Raw genomic sequence first — 16,393 nt, 5'->3', positions numbered from 1 at the left:
AGTTTTGACATGCCACCGGCACTGGTAGCACATCCGCAATTTCCATTGATCGATTTCGATTCTGATCCTCACTTGCCTCATCACGTCTTCACAAGTAGAGTTTTGTGTCCCAAGAAGGGAAGGTATGCATACGTAGGCTGGCTCCATCCCATGTAGAAGGCCACAGGTTATGGACTTACTTGTCCTGCCGGGTCTTCTCGCGCACAGCACACTTCCAGAGGTCTCGGTCTCTAGTCATTTCCTCAGTGAGACCTAAAGTTCGAAGGTCGTGCTTCACCACCTCGTCCCAGGTTTTCCTGGGTCTGCCTCTTCCACAGGTTCCCTCAACCGCTAGGGTGTGGCACTTTTTCACACAACTATCTTCATCCATTCTCGCCACATGACCATACCAGCGCAAACGTCTCTCTTGCACACCACAACTGATGCTTCTTAGGTCCAGCTTTTCTCTCAAGGTACTTACACTCTGCCGAGTGTGAGTACCGGCATTACACATCCATCGGAGCATACTGGCTTCATTTCTAGCGAGCTTACGCATATCCTCAGCAGTCACGGCCCATGTTTCACTGCCATGTAGCATGGCTGTTCGTACACACGCATCATACAGTCTGCCTTTCACTCTGTGCGAGAGGCCTTTTGTCACCAGTAGAGGTAAGAGCTCTCTGAACTTTGCCCAAGCTATTCTTACTCTAGCAGTTACACTTTCAGCACACCCGCCCCCGCTGCTGACTTGGTCACCTAGGTAACGGAAACTATCAACTATTTCTAGTTTTTCTCCCTGGAAAGTGACGGAAGTTGGTCTCAGAGCATTTTCAGTGTTTATTGTTCCTGAGCATCTGCCACATACAAAAACCATCTTCCTAGTTAGCCTTCCTTTGACATTGCTGCATCTCTTATGTGTCCATAGCTTACACTTGGTGCATCTTATAGAGTTTCTACCTACACCTTTTCTACAGATTGAGCAGGGCCATCTACCTGAAGGTGTTTGTGATTTGTCTACCTTCCTACTGATTACGACTTTGGTTTTAGCTAGATTGACTCTGAGGCCCTTCGATTCTAATCCTTGTTTCCACACCTGAAACTTCTCCTCCAGTTCTGATAGCGACTCAGCAATTAGAGCAAGGTCATCAGCATAGAGGAGCTCCCAAGGGCATCCTGTCTTGAATTCCTCCGTTATTGCCTGGAGGACTATGATAAATAGGAGGGGGCTGAGTACTGAGCCTTGGTGGACTCCTACCTCTACCCGGAATTCTTCACTGTACACATTTCCAACCCTCACCCTACTAGCGGCGTCCCTGTACATGGCCCGCACAGCTCTCACTAACCATTCATCTATCCCTAGTTTCCTCATTGCCCACCAGATAAGGGATCGGGGGACCCTGTCGAAGGCTTTCTCCATGTCAACAAAAGCCAGGTACAGGGGCTTATCTTTGGCTAGGTATTTCTCCTGCAGCTGCCTTACCAGGAATATAGCATCAGTAGTACTTTTCCCTGGCACAAACCCAAACTGCATCTCATCTAAACTAACTCTCTCTCTAATTAGTTGGGCTATGACCCTCTCCATAACCTTCATCACCTGGTCCAACAGCTTGATACCTCTGTAGTTATTTGTATCTAGGGCATCACCTTTACCTTTGTAGCAGTTGACTATTATACTGCTACACCAGTCATTGGGTATGACCCCTTTGTGTATCACCTGATTAACTATACGGGTGACTAGGCTATAGCCGACACTACCAGACATTTTGAGCATCTCTGCAGTGATTCCTGATGGGCCTGGGGCTTTCCCTGTCTTCATGCTTCTAATTGCCTTAGCTACCACGGAACTATCAACTCGGATAGCTGGTCCCTCTGTTGGGTCAACATTCAGCAGACTCTCTTTATCCCATTCATTTTCTTCATTCAGCAACCTTTCATAGTGGCATCTCCAAACCTCTCTCTTTGCATCCTCATTTAGCGCAAGTGAACCATCTTCCATGCGAACACACTTCTCTCCTACCACATCACGATTCTCTCTCACACACTGTCTTGCAACACGAAACACCTCCAGTCTTTGGTCCTCACGGCGCAGAACATTGGCAAATTTTTTCTTATCTGCTTCCCCTCTGGCTAAATAAACCTGTCTCCTAGCTTCTCTTTTGGCAGTCTGATACAATCCCCTGCTACCCCCATTTTTCCAGACCTTCCAAGCCTGTCTCTTTTCTCTAATAGCCCTGTCTACAATATTGTTCCACCACCACGTTATTCTAGGTCGAGAGGGGACTTTGCACCAGCCACAGATCTGGTCAGTGGCTCTCAGCAGGTTGTCCCTTAGAAACGTCCAGCTGTCTTCTACCCCCTGTGATGCTCTATCCCCTTCTACTTCGTCAGAGGCTTCAAGTAATATGTCCCTAAATCTCTGTCCATTTGCAGGATCTTTAAGCTTCCAGATCCTTCTTCTCCATATTTGTCGTCTTCTGGTTGTCCTCCTAGTCCTGATCCTAAAGTCACTAACTACCAGTCTATGTTGTGGGGTACATTCTTCACCTGGGAAGGTTTTGGCATTTATAAGCAGCCATCTCTCCCTTTGCCTTGTAAGGATGTAGTCAATTTGGCTGGTATGTTGGCCCGATTGGTAAGTGACTAGGTGGCTGGTAGGTTTCCTGAAGTTAGTGTTGCAAATCATAAGATTATTTGCATCGCAGAACTCCAGCAGCCTGGTTCCCTCCTCGTTGCGGGAGCCATAGCCATAGCCTCCATGTACGCCATGGAAGCCCCCAGCATGTCGTCCAACGTGACCATTAGTAAAAATATTGCTTTAGTTTATAGGAAAAGGTCAATCATTCTTTAAGGCCTGTGTTTGAGATAATATGAATATTAAGATATTGAGAGTTGGTGTATAATATACCCAGATACATTGAAGTGAAGGGCCATGAGTTTGCCTTAATTGAAGCGGCAAGAAGACATTCATGAGAACAGTAACCTAAATTGCATCCCATATATTTAAGTATCAGATATTCAGAAACTAATTCTATCAACTATACAGACTTATATTGAAATAACACACCTTATCAACCAGGTGAACTAAGACATTCTTTAAAATCTGTCTGTCTCTCTGTCTCTCACTCACTCTCTACTTTTTTCATTTCAGTCTCATTACCAAAGCTTTTAAAAATACTTTGACTGAAGCTAACCTTCACCAGCTTAATCCACGTGACAATATCAAACTAATCTCAAACAAGTTTTTCACTGCCTGGAATCAAGAAAAAGCCAAATGCCATCAGTAATGTTCCTATATCATTTATTTCTTTACAGTGTTGTTGCTGTTCTTTTATTTAATGTAAATCTCATGCATTTTGTGAACAACAACAAGATTATTATGTAGTGTCCTTGTTTTATTATTGTATTGTTGCATATGTTTTACATGACGTTATCATATGACTCCACCCATTGGTCATGTGATGAAGGCTATTTAACATGGTTTTCCTTTCTGTGCTGAAGAGAACCTTTCTTTATGTTTTGCATGTAACTACAGCTTTATTTGGTGATTCACATGATTAACACTAGTAAAGGTAAGCAACCCTATGTGACTACTGCTTTATTTTAATAAACCCTTTCATGTTGGTCTACTTTAATAGTTTTCAGTACATTCCTGTGTTCATCACCGACCACTCTCTGTAAAGCGGTTGGCATTAGGTAGGGCATCCAACCATAGAAACCATGCCACAACAGACAATTGAAATCTGGACAGCACTTTGACTGGCCAGCTCCTGAGGGAACGGTTTTGTTTTCCAGCTCTGTTTACAAGTGACCTCTCAGTTTATGGCCACACACGTGTATTTGTTTACATTTGAAGATTGTTACTTTCCGTAAAGTTTTTATTTTTTATATATGTGGGATTAGGGTTAGGGGTGGGGGAAGGGTATCTTTTTTCTTCAGAAATGTAAATAAGCTGCAAATATAAACATTTAGTGTCCACCCATAATTATGACCCTAGTATCGATCTATTATTGACACCGCCGGAAGTTGTTGTTGAAATTGTTGCCAAACAACAGCAGAAATTGTATTCACCTCAATAGACGTCATTGATTGGTTGAAATCGCCAAAATGCAAGAAATTTAACAACAAATAGCTTACAAACTACAGAATTTTCTCAAGAAAGCCAAGAGAAAAAGATGTTTTCTAATTTGGGTATCAAAGCAAACAAATGTTCAATAATAATAACTTTATTATTATGAGGATCGACTGGAAAATTAACAGGCTGACTAATATAGTCTCATGAAATGTGACCAAATGAAGTTCATTTTTAAATATCAGGATCTTTTCTGCTTGATTTCACCTTCTGAAATTTTAAAATTAATCGAAAATTTTCAAATTTGATACATTGGTGTAATTTTTCACGTTGAATCTGATGCTATTCACTAATTCCACTAAAATTTTTAGAAAACTGTAACAGAGGTTTAAAGTTTGATCATTTTCCCCTCAATCAGAGAACAGGATGTGGAAGCTGACATTTTGTACAAGGAGACAACATTACAATGTTAAAACATTCAACGATGGAAGTTTTAATAAAGTTTTGTGAAATGTTGGATAAACATACTGTTGGTTTAGTTCATGTGAACAATACACATTTTTGAAATTGGAACAAAATTGAGGCAATTGAAAAGTGAAAATCAAACAGAAAAGATCATCTCCATACTTCTTTCAGCGATTCATTGCTTCGATTGCCTTGGAAAAGAAGCCATCCTGTTAGTTAAACAAGTTTCCAACAGCTGATAAGACATCATCACTATGATATTGATTCCTAACCGAGTATTTTTTTTATATATATACGTAGGGGATATAGATAATAAGATAAGGTCAAATCACTAAAGTAGGGATTATCGGCAAGGATTCTCCCCAGTGACTTTACTATGGTTATTCGGGGCCCCAATTCGCCGTGAAACCATTTGGTAGCTGGTATCGTTACAAGGTCTATTTATATTTATATTTAAACGATGATGATGATGATGATTGTATATTTATAGAGAGGGCAAATTTAGCCGGTACTACTTAGGAAGAGTGGTCCCGGTGCGTGCACTCACGTACTTGCGCATCCACGCTAGCTAGTCGTGACTAGTTGATCCTTACTTTGTGTTTTTGTGTTTTATTTACTTTGCTAGGTAGTCGTTATAGGATCAACTAGTCACGACTAGCTAGCATGGATGCGCGAGTGCGCGTACCGGGACCACTCTTCCTAAGTAGTACCGGCTAAATTTGCCCTCTTTATAAATATACGATATATATATAAATATAAATAGGCCTCGTAAAGAAAGAGAGAGTTACACATTTTAACTGGGTGGTCGCTGTCTTCAATAATTCAAGTAATGCTATATATTCAAAATTAACCATACATGCTGGTTTGTTGTTATTATTGTTGCTGCTACTGTTGTTATTGTCACTTATTTTTTGTATTTTGACACTAATTTCCTTCAGAAGTTAGTGGTCATAAACTCCCTAGGGAATTTTATGCCAGCTTCATCACTTTTATTTATTTATTTATATATTTATTTTTTTGTTTTGAAACAAGATCGAACTTAAGCATTTTATACTGATAGATTTTAGACACTTTTTTCTGAAACTGGTAAGATTATGGAGGGGGTTCAAAATTTGATCTTGCACCCCCTGAAAATTCTAGGGGGTGCAAGTGCACCTGCTGCACCCCCTGTTCCAGGGCCCTTGTCCTCAGGGTAACCAAAAAAAAAAAAAGAAGCTGGTTATTGTCAAAAAGGAATGCTTTCTGGCTCTGAAGTAAATAGCATTAGAATAAATACACTGATGTAATGGAAGATTGCAAGAAGACATGCGTTTTTTGAATTGGTAAGTTGGGGACAGAAAGATAATCTGCTATAAACAGTTGTATTTGAACACAACTAATTTATGAACTAGCAAATTTTGATAGTTCATAAGTGTGTTCTAATATTCTAGAGCACATCACTAAATTTTCGGGGCACATGCAATTTCAAGAAACATTGAAACCACATTGAGCAGTTTAAAATAATGATTTTGCTTTGGTTTCTTTTGATGATAATATTATACAAAAAGAATTATCAGTATTGTATGTGGACAAGCATCATCATAAAAAGTCATATGCAAGTTTTCTGGTTCTACCCATAATCTAAGAAAATGTGCTGCTCTTGGGAAGACAAGCAATATCTGTAAAAAGAACTATTTACTGTCTGTCTGGTCTTCAAGAATGACATTCGAGAAAGTGCATGGAGTTGACACTGATGCAGATAGTGATTATGAATCAATGTCTTCAACATTTGAAACACTGATGCTAAATCATTAACTTCCATTAAGTTAAATAATGTTGAATTGCAGATGCAAGTGGACACTGGCAATGATATTATCTCTAGGATCTTCCAAACTAAAATCTTTTGATGTCAGCCTTAATCATCGTGATGTTTCAGTGGTGAAACTAATGGGGAAGTTTGAAACTAGAGAAAAACTAAACTTGCCTTAATTGTTACTGATTGTTATATGATACATAGTTATATTGGAATAGATGTGTCAAAATTTGACTATAACAGATACTTAGAAGATTACAAAGCTAAAATAAAATTGAAAAGTAACTTTAAACCTGCATATTGTGTTGCATATATAAAAATTTGTCTCTTTCTTACTCTTACCCTCTCACATTTTTAACTATTTTCATTGACTTGCTTCATCAATTCTTCTGTTTTTCTCTATCTAAAATATATAGTTCCTTTTCTTTTTTCCGTTCAGTCCAAATATGCTTTCATCTGGTTGTTTGCTTGTATCTTTTCCCCATGCAAACTTCAATATTATACACAAATCTCTCTCTCTCTCTTTCTCTCTCTCTCTCTCTACCCATCCATCCATCCATTTCTTGATTTTTCACCTATCTGTTATCTATGTAACTACTTGTTGTCCTTCACCTCTCTCAGCACAGTCACTGCTTTCTCTATCCACATTTCTAAAATGTGACTGAGAGAGAGAGAGAGAGAGAGAGCAGAACTCATAAACAAAGGGACACATGACTTGGCATCTATAATATTAATGACGACTTATTATGTTTCTTTATATCCAGACAGAGCCTTGAAGTCTCAGTGTCTGAAGAATCAACAGATTACAAAGTTGTCAGCAAGAAGCCTGTATCACTGAAGAAAGTTCTCCTGAAAGTCTACTTAAGTGAAATGGGCTGGGCATGGGTACTGAAAATAGGTTCTGATGTTCTACTCTTTGCTGGACCTGTCATACTTGAGTTTGTATTCTTTCATTCACTTGCACTTTTTATCTTCTTTAATTTTCTTTTTGTGTTATTGTTGATGTTTTTATGAGACATAATAAAGGCTATGAGATTAAGACCTTGAGTTACTTTCTACTGATATGTAGTAATAAATTCAAAATCTTACTTCATTCATCAAACAAGAAACCAGATGCATAATTCTGCTCATTCCAGGCTCAAAAACAAAAAAAAAATAACAGGAACCATTCTTTACTTCAGAGTTGAATGAATGGGTTACATGTAAAAAGTGCATCAAGTTAAGTAGTTGGATGATTAGGTTATAGATAGGAAGGGCATCTAAATATTTTTTTTAAAGACTATTCTACCTATTTCATTTGTACAAGCAAGGAGAATATAGTTAAGTCAAGCCTCAAGTCCCTTCTATTATTGTCAATGGTGATAGAACAGAATTTTAATCAAATTCACTTCAGAGACAAATATCCACACATTTTTTTCAAACGTATTGTTTGATTAATTTTTTCATTTCCTAAAGACATTAAGATGCAGTTTGATGGAGATTTGGTTGATATTTCTAGCAAATTGAGTGATTGTATACAGGCCCCCTTGTTAGCTTGAAGTAGAGTTGGGCTGAAGAGTTGGAGGGTGGGATCGTAGCTTCTTCATTGTTGAGGATCAAATTGCTTGACTTTTAAGTATCTCAACTGAACCTCCTTCATGATAGAGTATGCACTGTTTTAAATTCTAAGATTATAAACCAATAAAGATACTGCTACAGTGTCTCTTTACCTGCTAGAAATAGCAGCCAAATTCCCCTCAAATCACACCTTACCATCTTCTTAAAAACAATCACATTGGCTAATATAGTCTTGAGTACACCTTCAGAAAATAAGGCTGGATGGTCATGGCTAGAATGCTTTTAATCATAGGTCTATTTGAGTAGTGCTGACCAGGGGCTAAGCACTATCAGCAATTCTAAGATCACAGGTTCCATCATTTCATCCTTAGCTTGCAAAAAAAGGAGAATTCTATTAATTTTCTCAAGACATCAAAAGTTGTTATTTAGACTTATTTCTAAATGTTAGAAATCGGCTTTTAATGAAATGGTGGGGTGTGGTACTGCCCAAACAATTCAGGCAGTTTTTGAAAGATAACCAGAAAGCAAGCCCAAAATTGGATGCAGCACAATTCTTTGTCAATGAACAGATCACAGTTTTTGAGTGATGGAAATGTTGACACCATAATACAAATAAATGTTCAAGTGACGTCAATGGTCTGTGTGTGTTTCTGAACGGCTAACTTATGCCTTCCATGCTGCAATCACTTTAGTTTCAACACATGACCTCAGATCAAAGCACTTGCTATGCAAGTACATCTCCATAAACAGCAAAACTAAACAACAGAACCTGAGGAAAGTAATGAGGATCTACTTTAACCAAAAAGTATGCAAAGTTGAATAAGCTATTTCTCCATGGGGAAATAAGAGAAGTCTAATGTAGAAGAGTCCTAGTGAATAGGGAAATCTGACAAAAGTCCTGCCTGTGATATTAGAATTTCTCCTCTTCTTCTTCATGATCAAAATGCTTCATTCCAATCTGTGGACAAATTAAACAACGTGAAACTTGACAACATTATTATTGGGATGACAGATTGTAACTTCGTGATTCTCAAATAAACTTTACTTATAAGAGAGCTGAATCCAAAGTTTCATTTTTTTTCCTAAAAGTAATTTCAAAATATTATATAATACTGCATATGCCAGTATACAAGATGACCCTTTAATCTGCAAAATTCTATTACCATCCCCTTCAAAAATAAGCTGTCTTCAAACTTTGGGTATAATGTGTCAGTCATAAACTTTGTGATGTTCAGTAAGTTGTTAGCATGGGTGATGGCTCATGTTAAGCTAATCCCTATTTTGGTAAATACTAACACATCTTCTAAGCTGAGTCATTTTATGTACCAGTATGTATGTTAATTTGCCATGTAATGTATTGCTGGCCTCTAATTTTCGTTTTTTATTTTGATGTTTTCAGTAAACTAATAGTGTACTCAAGTAATCAAGAACCAGAATGGAAAGGCTATGTATTGTCAATGATTTTATTCGTTCTGCAAATTTTACAATCACTTTTCAACAACACTTCATTCTTCATAACCATGCTTTTGGCAATGAGAATTAGAGGGTTGTTGACATCATTTGTATTTCGCAAGGTAAGTACACCAAACACTGTTCAGTGGCAGACTATAGAATTGGTAGTGCAATACTAATATTCGGTTATATCTTTTTTATGTTCCTGGTTCCAAACTTGTCTTTTATCTGAGAATTGACAGAATAAAATATCATTCAAATACTGTGATTGGTTTAAATCAATTACACTTCTTCCATCTACTTCTAAGCTTGTGTCTATGCCAAATATTAAAACAGAATTGTTAAATCATCAGAAAAAAATGCTGTGCAATATTTAATCCAGCTCTTTATGGTCTGCCTTCAAATTCTGCTGAAGTCAACTTTACTTTCCATCCTTCTGGGGTTGAAACTAAAGAACCAAATATTGGAATTGATATGGCTGACTTCTGAGTTCAGATCTCTTTGAGGTGTTCCCTTGCCCTTTCATACATCCATTGTCAATAAATTAAGTACCAGCCAAATACTGAAATCAATGTAGTTGATTGTTCTTTTCCCTCAAACTCTGACCTTGTGGTTTATGTTAGAATTTATTATTATACATGCAGTAAATAGCAGAACTAAATCTTCACCCCTCAAATGCTGACTTTACTTTTCGTCATTCTAGGGTCAATAAGATAAATACCAGTCATAACCTAGGACCCTTTTACATCCACCCTCCCCATTAAATGTGTGGTCTGACACCTGTGTAATGCTTATATGGATTGGCAATGATGAGATTTATTATATTTAGGTAGGGGACCTACATCCTGAGTTAAAGTGACATTTAGTTTGATTTTGTCTTTTAACCTTCTGGTGTCAGTAAAATTAAGTACCTGATAAATTAGGACTGATATAATTTGTGACCTTGTTTCTGTGTAAGAAATCATGTTTCTTTAAATTCTGAGTTTCATATCTTATTGGTTTCACCTCACCATTCATCCTTTATAAAGTACCAATCAAATGCTGTTGTTGAATCAAGCAACTGATTATTCCCACCAACTTTATGGCCTTTCACCTTTGTTAGAAATCACTGTTGATTTTCACAACCATTAAAACATTGAACAGAATGCTTTACAGTATTTGTTCCAGTTTCTTTTATTTTGTGTTTAAATCCACCAAAGTCAATTATGCTTTTCATTCCTTCAAGGTCAATAAAGAAGCTGTCAAGTACTGCGATCAATTTAATCAACTAAACCTACTCCCCTCAAGATCACTGGACCTGTGCCTAAATCAAAAACCATTATTGTTGGTGGTGTTTAGTTGTTGGCAGTGGTGTGATTATTATTATTATGCAGATGTTACATTAAGTAGATGCGGATGTAAGATAAAACTTCTCTTGAATAGGATGCTGGTCTGTCAGGGGCTAAATTTTACTTCAGGTGGAATTGAACTCAGCACTGCTACCTGATGAAATAGACTCAGCAAATTCATAATGTTACTGCTGCTTACAATTGTGAAATATATGTAACACAATATGGTACCTATTTGCAACTGGGTGAACTGAGCCATTAAGAGCTTAATAGTATTCTGGTTAGGATCACAACTTAATGCTGTTGATGACTTGGGCCCTATGTACTTTGTATCTAAACACTGGCCTTTCTCTTTAAGGCCAGAAATTATTTCAGAATCCAACAGTTTTTAACTCTTTAAAAAGCTTGAGTTAAACTCACAAAGATACTTTGCTACTGTCAGATTTGGAATGGTGCTATTGCACATAAGAAACCTCACAGACCCCATTACCCCCAAAAGATCATCCAACTAATTGGAAGGCATTCATCAACACATTTCCAACCTTTGCCTCTAAAACATTCTGTTCTTCACACTATTTTTTATGCTACCACAATAGCCTCTGCTCCATACAGTTGTCAGATCTTATGCTTCTGCTGCCCAAGCTCACCTGGTGATGTCTATCGTACTGTGTTTTCGCCTCCTTGTCCCACATTAGTCAATCTGCCCCATATTTTCTCCTCAGAATAGATTTCTGGAATCTCTGCAATCCTCACTCAAATTGTTCTTGTAGTTGTTTTAAGAATATCAACCACATTGATCTCACCAGTCACAGAATGCCTGTTGATTTCTGCTGACACATTTCACTTAGATGTAAATGCAAAGCATATAAGCTAACTAGGATCATCACTCAACCTACTAGAAAGAGCAGTCAAATCTTCATGTCACACCCTACTGAGTTAGAAAGAAAAGACATGCTCCTATTGTTTAGCCCCAGGTCTGTTAGGATCAAACAACCTCATGGTCAAATGCATTCTAGCTGTCACCATCTTCTCTTTTAGCATATTATGGTCTAAATTACTGAAACAATGTATTATTTGATTTATGAAGATAGTGTGTTATTAAAGGAAATTTGGTTGCTATTTCTAGTTAGATGTGGAGGTTACCTTGATTGCTGTAGAGCTGCCTGAGTGAGGTAACTCATGTCGAAGAGCCCTTGGGGGTTTTGTATTGCAGCTCCCCTATGGCTTGTATCGAGAATCCCTCAGTGTTTCAGATAATGACTCTCTTTCCGTATCTTTTAGTGGCTCTTCAGTTATAATCTGTTGTTTATTTTTGTTGTTTGTCATTGTTATTGTCTATAGTCATATATTATACCATTTAACTCTTGTTTACAGATGCTGACCCTCAACAATGCCTGTCGTCAAACAATGTCCATGGGGCATATTGTGAACACTATGTCTATTGATTGTTCACGATTTCAAGAAGCAATTCCTTTCCTCTATGTAATGATCTCCTCACCAATCCAGATTTCTCTGTCCCTTTATTTGCTTTATCAACAACTTGGAGCTTCAGCTTTTGCTGGACTTGTTCTACTCGTGTTCTTTATCCCAGTCAATGGTATTTTGATGGGAAAAATTAAAATGTACCAGGCACAACAGATGAAAAGTAAAGACATCCGTATTAAATTAATGAATGAAATTCTTAACGGAATCAAGGTTGGTTACTGCATTAATTTTTTAAAAACTTTTGGCTAGCTTTTACTTTCATTGTTGTTCTTCTTTAATGTGAGACCCTGATTGATTAGGCAGACTCATGATCAAATGCTTTCCCTCCCCTTTTTTTAGAGGGATTTAGGACTGCATCTTTTAATGTTATTCTATACTATTTTTTTTAGTCAGGAAAGTATGATTTAGGTAAGAGTTGGCTATTACTTCTTGCACATTGAGTCACCATGTAGAGGTACCTTGTTTGTTGGTTAGTTTTGATTTCTTTTGGTCTTTATTTCTTACCAGATCAAACATTTATTTCTTTTTACTAAATACAAGACCAATCTCTTGTTGGGGAGAGTATGTAGTTAATGAGAGTTTGTTCAGTATATCCACCCTGGAATTAAGAAATTAGCCTCTGTGTAGTTGCTAAACCTGTCAGAAATTGCTACTGAATTTCCCTCAACTCACTCTGCTGCTATCTTAAAATAACAGAAATAAAGGGTAAAGGGTCCCAAATGTTTTTGATCAAGGCTGTTCAATCAATCTTAGCTTAGTTTAAACAACAATCCAAAAAGTATTGTGGGTGAAATCTTGCCTGCATTATGGTTTGAAATTTTCCCCTGATGAAGTCTCTAAAATTCCATAAAATATGTGACAACTTCTCTGGTGTCCGTGAATATATCAAAAAAGAGACAATGTAGGGTAGATAGGACTCTTTAGATGTGGTACCATTCTTTAAAGTTGCATACTTATGTATTTTCAAATTAAAAGTGTATTATTTTTATCATTACAACTGCGCAACTATTGGTTTTCAGGCACTTACAATTGGCTCCTGATACTTAAACGGCTCTTCACTCCTGATGTAAGCCAAGCACATGTGGTGTCAGTAATAATGTATTATATCAGGCACTTTGTTTTTTGAAACTCAGTTCTTTGGTCCAAAATAGTCTAATCCAGTCCAATTGCTGTTCAGAATATATCATCCTAACTTGTGCAAGCTACTTCACTGACTTCAGAGGAACATTGTCTTCAGGTATGAAAAATGTGAAGCCAATTACAATTATTGCAGAATCAGAACAAATAGTGACAAGATTAACATCAGTAGTGGTAAAGAATCTCTTCTATTGTCTTGACCATTCCTCACTACTTGTTTACCATTCTGAATATTTAATTCATTCAAAAATACCTGAAAAAATCAATTTTCCTCTCATACTGTGAAGCAACATTAATAGCAACAACTCATCATTTTATTTGTCATAGTCAAGTCACTTGTGAAAATAAGGTCCTCTTATCACAGTATTGTTTATTCAGGGCCAAGTTTAATCAGACTTATTATCAAGGGACTTCCAGCTTTGGCTGTCTTTTTTTTAAATATATTGCATCTAGGATTTTGTTATCCAATTTATCTGTCTTTATTATTCAACAATGTTCCATTTATGACCACCCTGTCTTTTATCCCAAAATAACATTTAAGATTACAATGTCTGATATGTTTTTACTTGTTTATGACCTTCGGATGTAATTTGAAAGAAATTCAGCTACTATTTCTAATAAGTCCAGCAACTATCTAATAGTATCCTTGTTGGTTTGTCACAACATCATTAAATATTTTGTCTTTTCCAGTGTTTTGATTGTGGGAATAATTTTGTAAAATTGCAATTTTTTGTGGAACATTTATATTTATACTACTGATCAAAACAAAGTGAAGAAGTAAATATCCTTTTCAATGCACCTAATTGTATGAGAAAAGAAAAGAATGAATAAACAACTACAATGCTGGAAAGAGCAGACCCTCTTTAATCTTGCCAGGGATGAGACTTTCATGGTGTCTGACCAAATCAAAAAAGACAAAAGGATACATAAGGGTCTTCAGTAGTGACTGTGCTCTGACAATACATTCTATGAAGTGGTTGGTTATAGGGAGGGCATCCAGCCATAGAAACCTTTCCAAAGTTGAAAGTTATGAGCAAGATGTTCCTACATTTAGGAGGACAGCAACTCCAAATAAAAACTGACTTGGATGATCTGTGTAATGCCTGATATCATGGAAAAGTGAATGTAAAATGACAAAGTTGTTTGATAGATAAGTTTAAAAACCCCCAAAAGTTGTAATCTTATTGACAACAACTTCTCTAATTGTTTAGGTTGTTTCTTTTATTCTATTTCGTTTTTGGATTTGTTTGCAAGATTCTTTATATGAGTTTGTGTGTTGAAGCATATTCTGTTGTGTCTGGGGAGAGTCAACCCTAACACACTCAACGGTAAAATTTCCACTTATTTCTTATTTTTATTTTCCTAACATTTTCGTTGCATCTTGCAACCTTTTCAATAGCCTTTTATTCTATTATTTTTAGGTAATCAAATTGTATGCCTGGGAAGAGTCACTTCAAAAGAAAATCAATGAGATACGAAAGAAAGAAATATCACTGCTTCGTAAAGCAGCATATGTTACAGCTGTCAGCACATTTTTAAGTACAATAACTCCATTTGCGGTAAGAAATGAATGCTTAAAATGTTTAAACCTTTTTTTAGGGCTAGAGTTATCAACAACTGCTCAGTTCCCAAAGTCTGATCTTGAAAATTAAGCTTGGGTTTAAATTAGTTTCCTTTTTGCAAAAGTTTCATACATATATTTACCATTATGTTTGTATATTTATGGGTTCATTCATTTATTTGAAGTTGATTTTTCTTTTCATTTCAACACTGAGGCCCTTTCATGTATGCATTTGTTCTTGTACTTTGTCACCTGTGAGTGAATACATAAATTCTGCCATATGATTTGAGTATTCATTTCTCCAATCTGTATACTTACTACTCACAAACACATTTGTGCATATATATATATTAGACAAAAAGAGATAACAAAGCCAGGACATTTATAAACGAAAGAGATATAGATATAGTCTTACAGCTGTTTCTGGGATATTATGGATATCCCTTCATCAGAGATAATGTGAGATGGTTAAATAGAGGTAAATGTTTGAGTTTGAAATAAGGAATTGTTATGGAAGAAGAGGAGATAGGGAATGTAGAGGGAAATAAAAGAATGAAAGTAGAAATAAAATAAAATATGAAACATTGTAGTTGAAGTTCCATTATTCAAGTAAATCGGTGTATAGAAGTGGTAAAAAAGTGTCCTGTACATGGTATGTAAGTTCCAATGGTAGTTCATGTTTAGTTATTTCAAAGTGTGGGGCCATGGATTCTGTGTTGCTCATTCAAAGGGGTTTGTGGTGTGAATGAAAATTTGAGAGTGTATTGGTAGTATTTGTGGATAGATGGGGTAGGGGGAGATGTGTATGATTAGAATGAGGAGATAGGTCAAAATGAAGACAGGAAGAGAAAGAGCGAGAAAAAGGACAAAAAATATCAAGTGGTAGGGGACAAACACAAATATAGACACACACATACACGATCAGCTTCTTTTAGTTTCTGTGTACAAAATCTACTTACAAGGCTTTGATCAGCCCAGGGTGATAGATGAAGACACCTGCTCAGTAATATGCAAACATTTGCTGCAGGTTGAACATTTACCTCTCATTTTGAAAACCAAGTCATTGATTAGAAGATGATGTATTTTTGTTTTACTTTTTGTAATGCTTGAATGTTGTGGAATTTATTTCTGATTGATTTTCTTTCAGGTTACCTTTGTCACATTTGCAACGTACACTCTATCCTCTACCAGTCACCCTCTTACTGCACAGAAAGCTTTTGTTTCGCTTTCTTTGTTTAACATACTTCGTGCTCCAATAGAATTGGTTCCATTGTTTATGTCACAGGCAATGCAGGTGAGTTCAGTATGAAACTTTGAGCTAACCATAAGTGAGAGAGTGGAAGTTGTTGTTTAGCTTCAGATGATCCCTAAATTGAACAGACCCATGGTCAAAGATGTTCCAGCTCTGACTCGCCCTTTCTTCTTGCATATCAGAGACTTCATTGCCCAATGTATCCCTCTTTGCTCCAAACTATAAGGGATATTATTTGAGACATTTTGCTTACTGTATCTAGGTGGGCAAGGGACCACTCACAGGCTGTGACTGGAGGAAATGTTAATGATTGTTG

The 16,393-nt window shown here is 36.8% G+C and overlaps 1 protein-coding gene across 2 annotated transcripts in view; it reads left to right on the top strand.

Annotated features, from left to right (window-relative positions):
• Window positions 1-16,393, top strand: part of LOC115221312 (multidrug resistance-associated protein 1-like) — a 73,632-nt gene that overhangs the window by 31,709 nt on the left and 25,530 nt on the right. The window contains exons 7-12 of one of the 2 annotated variants that reach the window (XM_029791474.2): window positions 3,128-3,259; window positions 7,070-7,243; window positions 9,262-9,436; window positions 12,017-12,337; window positions 14,686-14,823; window positions 15,973-16,119. In XM_029791474.2, coding sequence (XP_029647334.1) covers window positions 3,128-3,259; window positions 7,070-7,243; window positions 9,262-9,436; window positions 12,017-12,337; window positions 14,686-14,823; window positions 15,973-16,119 — 1,087 coding nt within the window. The remainder of the gene's footprint in view (window positions 1-3,127; window positions 3,260-7,069; window positions 7,244-9,261; window positions 9,437-12,016; window positions 12,338-14,685; window positions 14,824-15,972; window positions 16,120-16,393) is intronic. The other variant, XM_036511067.1, reaches the window with a different exon arrangement.

Source organism: Octopus sinensis, linkage group LG18 (assembly GCF_006345805.1).
Source record: "Octopus sinensis linkage group LG18, ASM634580v1, whole genome shotgun sequence".
Classification (NCBI taxonomy): Eukaryota; Metazoa; Mollusca; class Cephalopoda; order Octopoda; family Octopodidae; genus Octopus; species Octopus sinensis.
The sequence above is the reverse complement of the archived record's forward strand: the minus strand, read 5'-3'. Positions and strand labels throughout refer to the sequence as shown.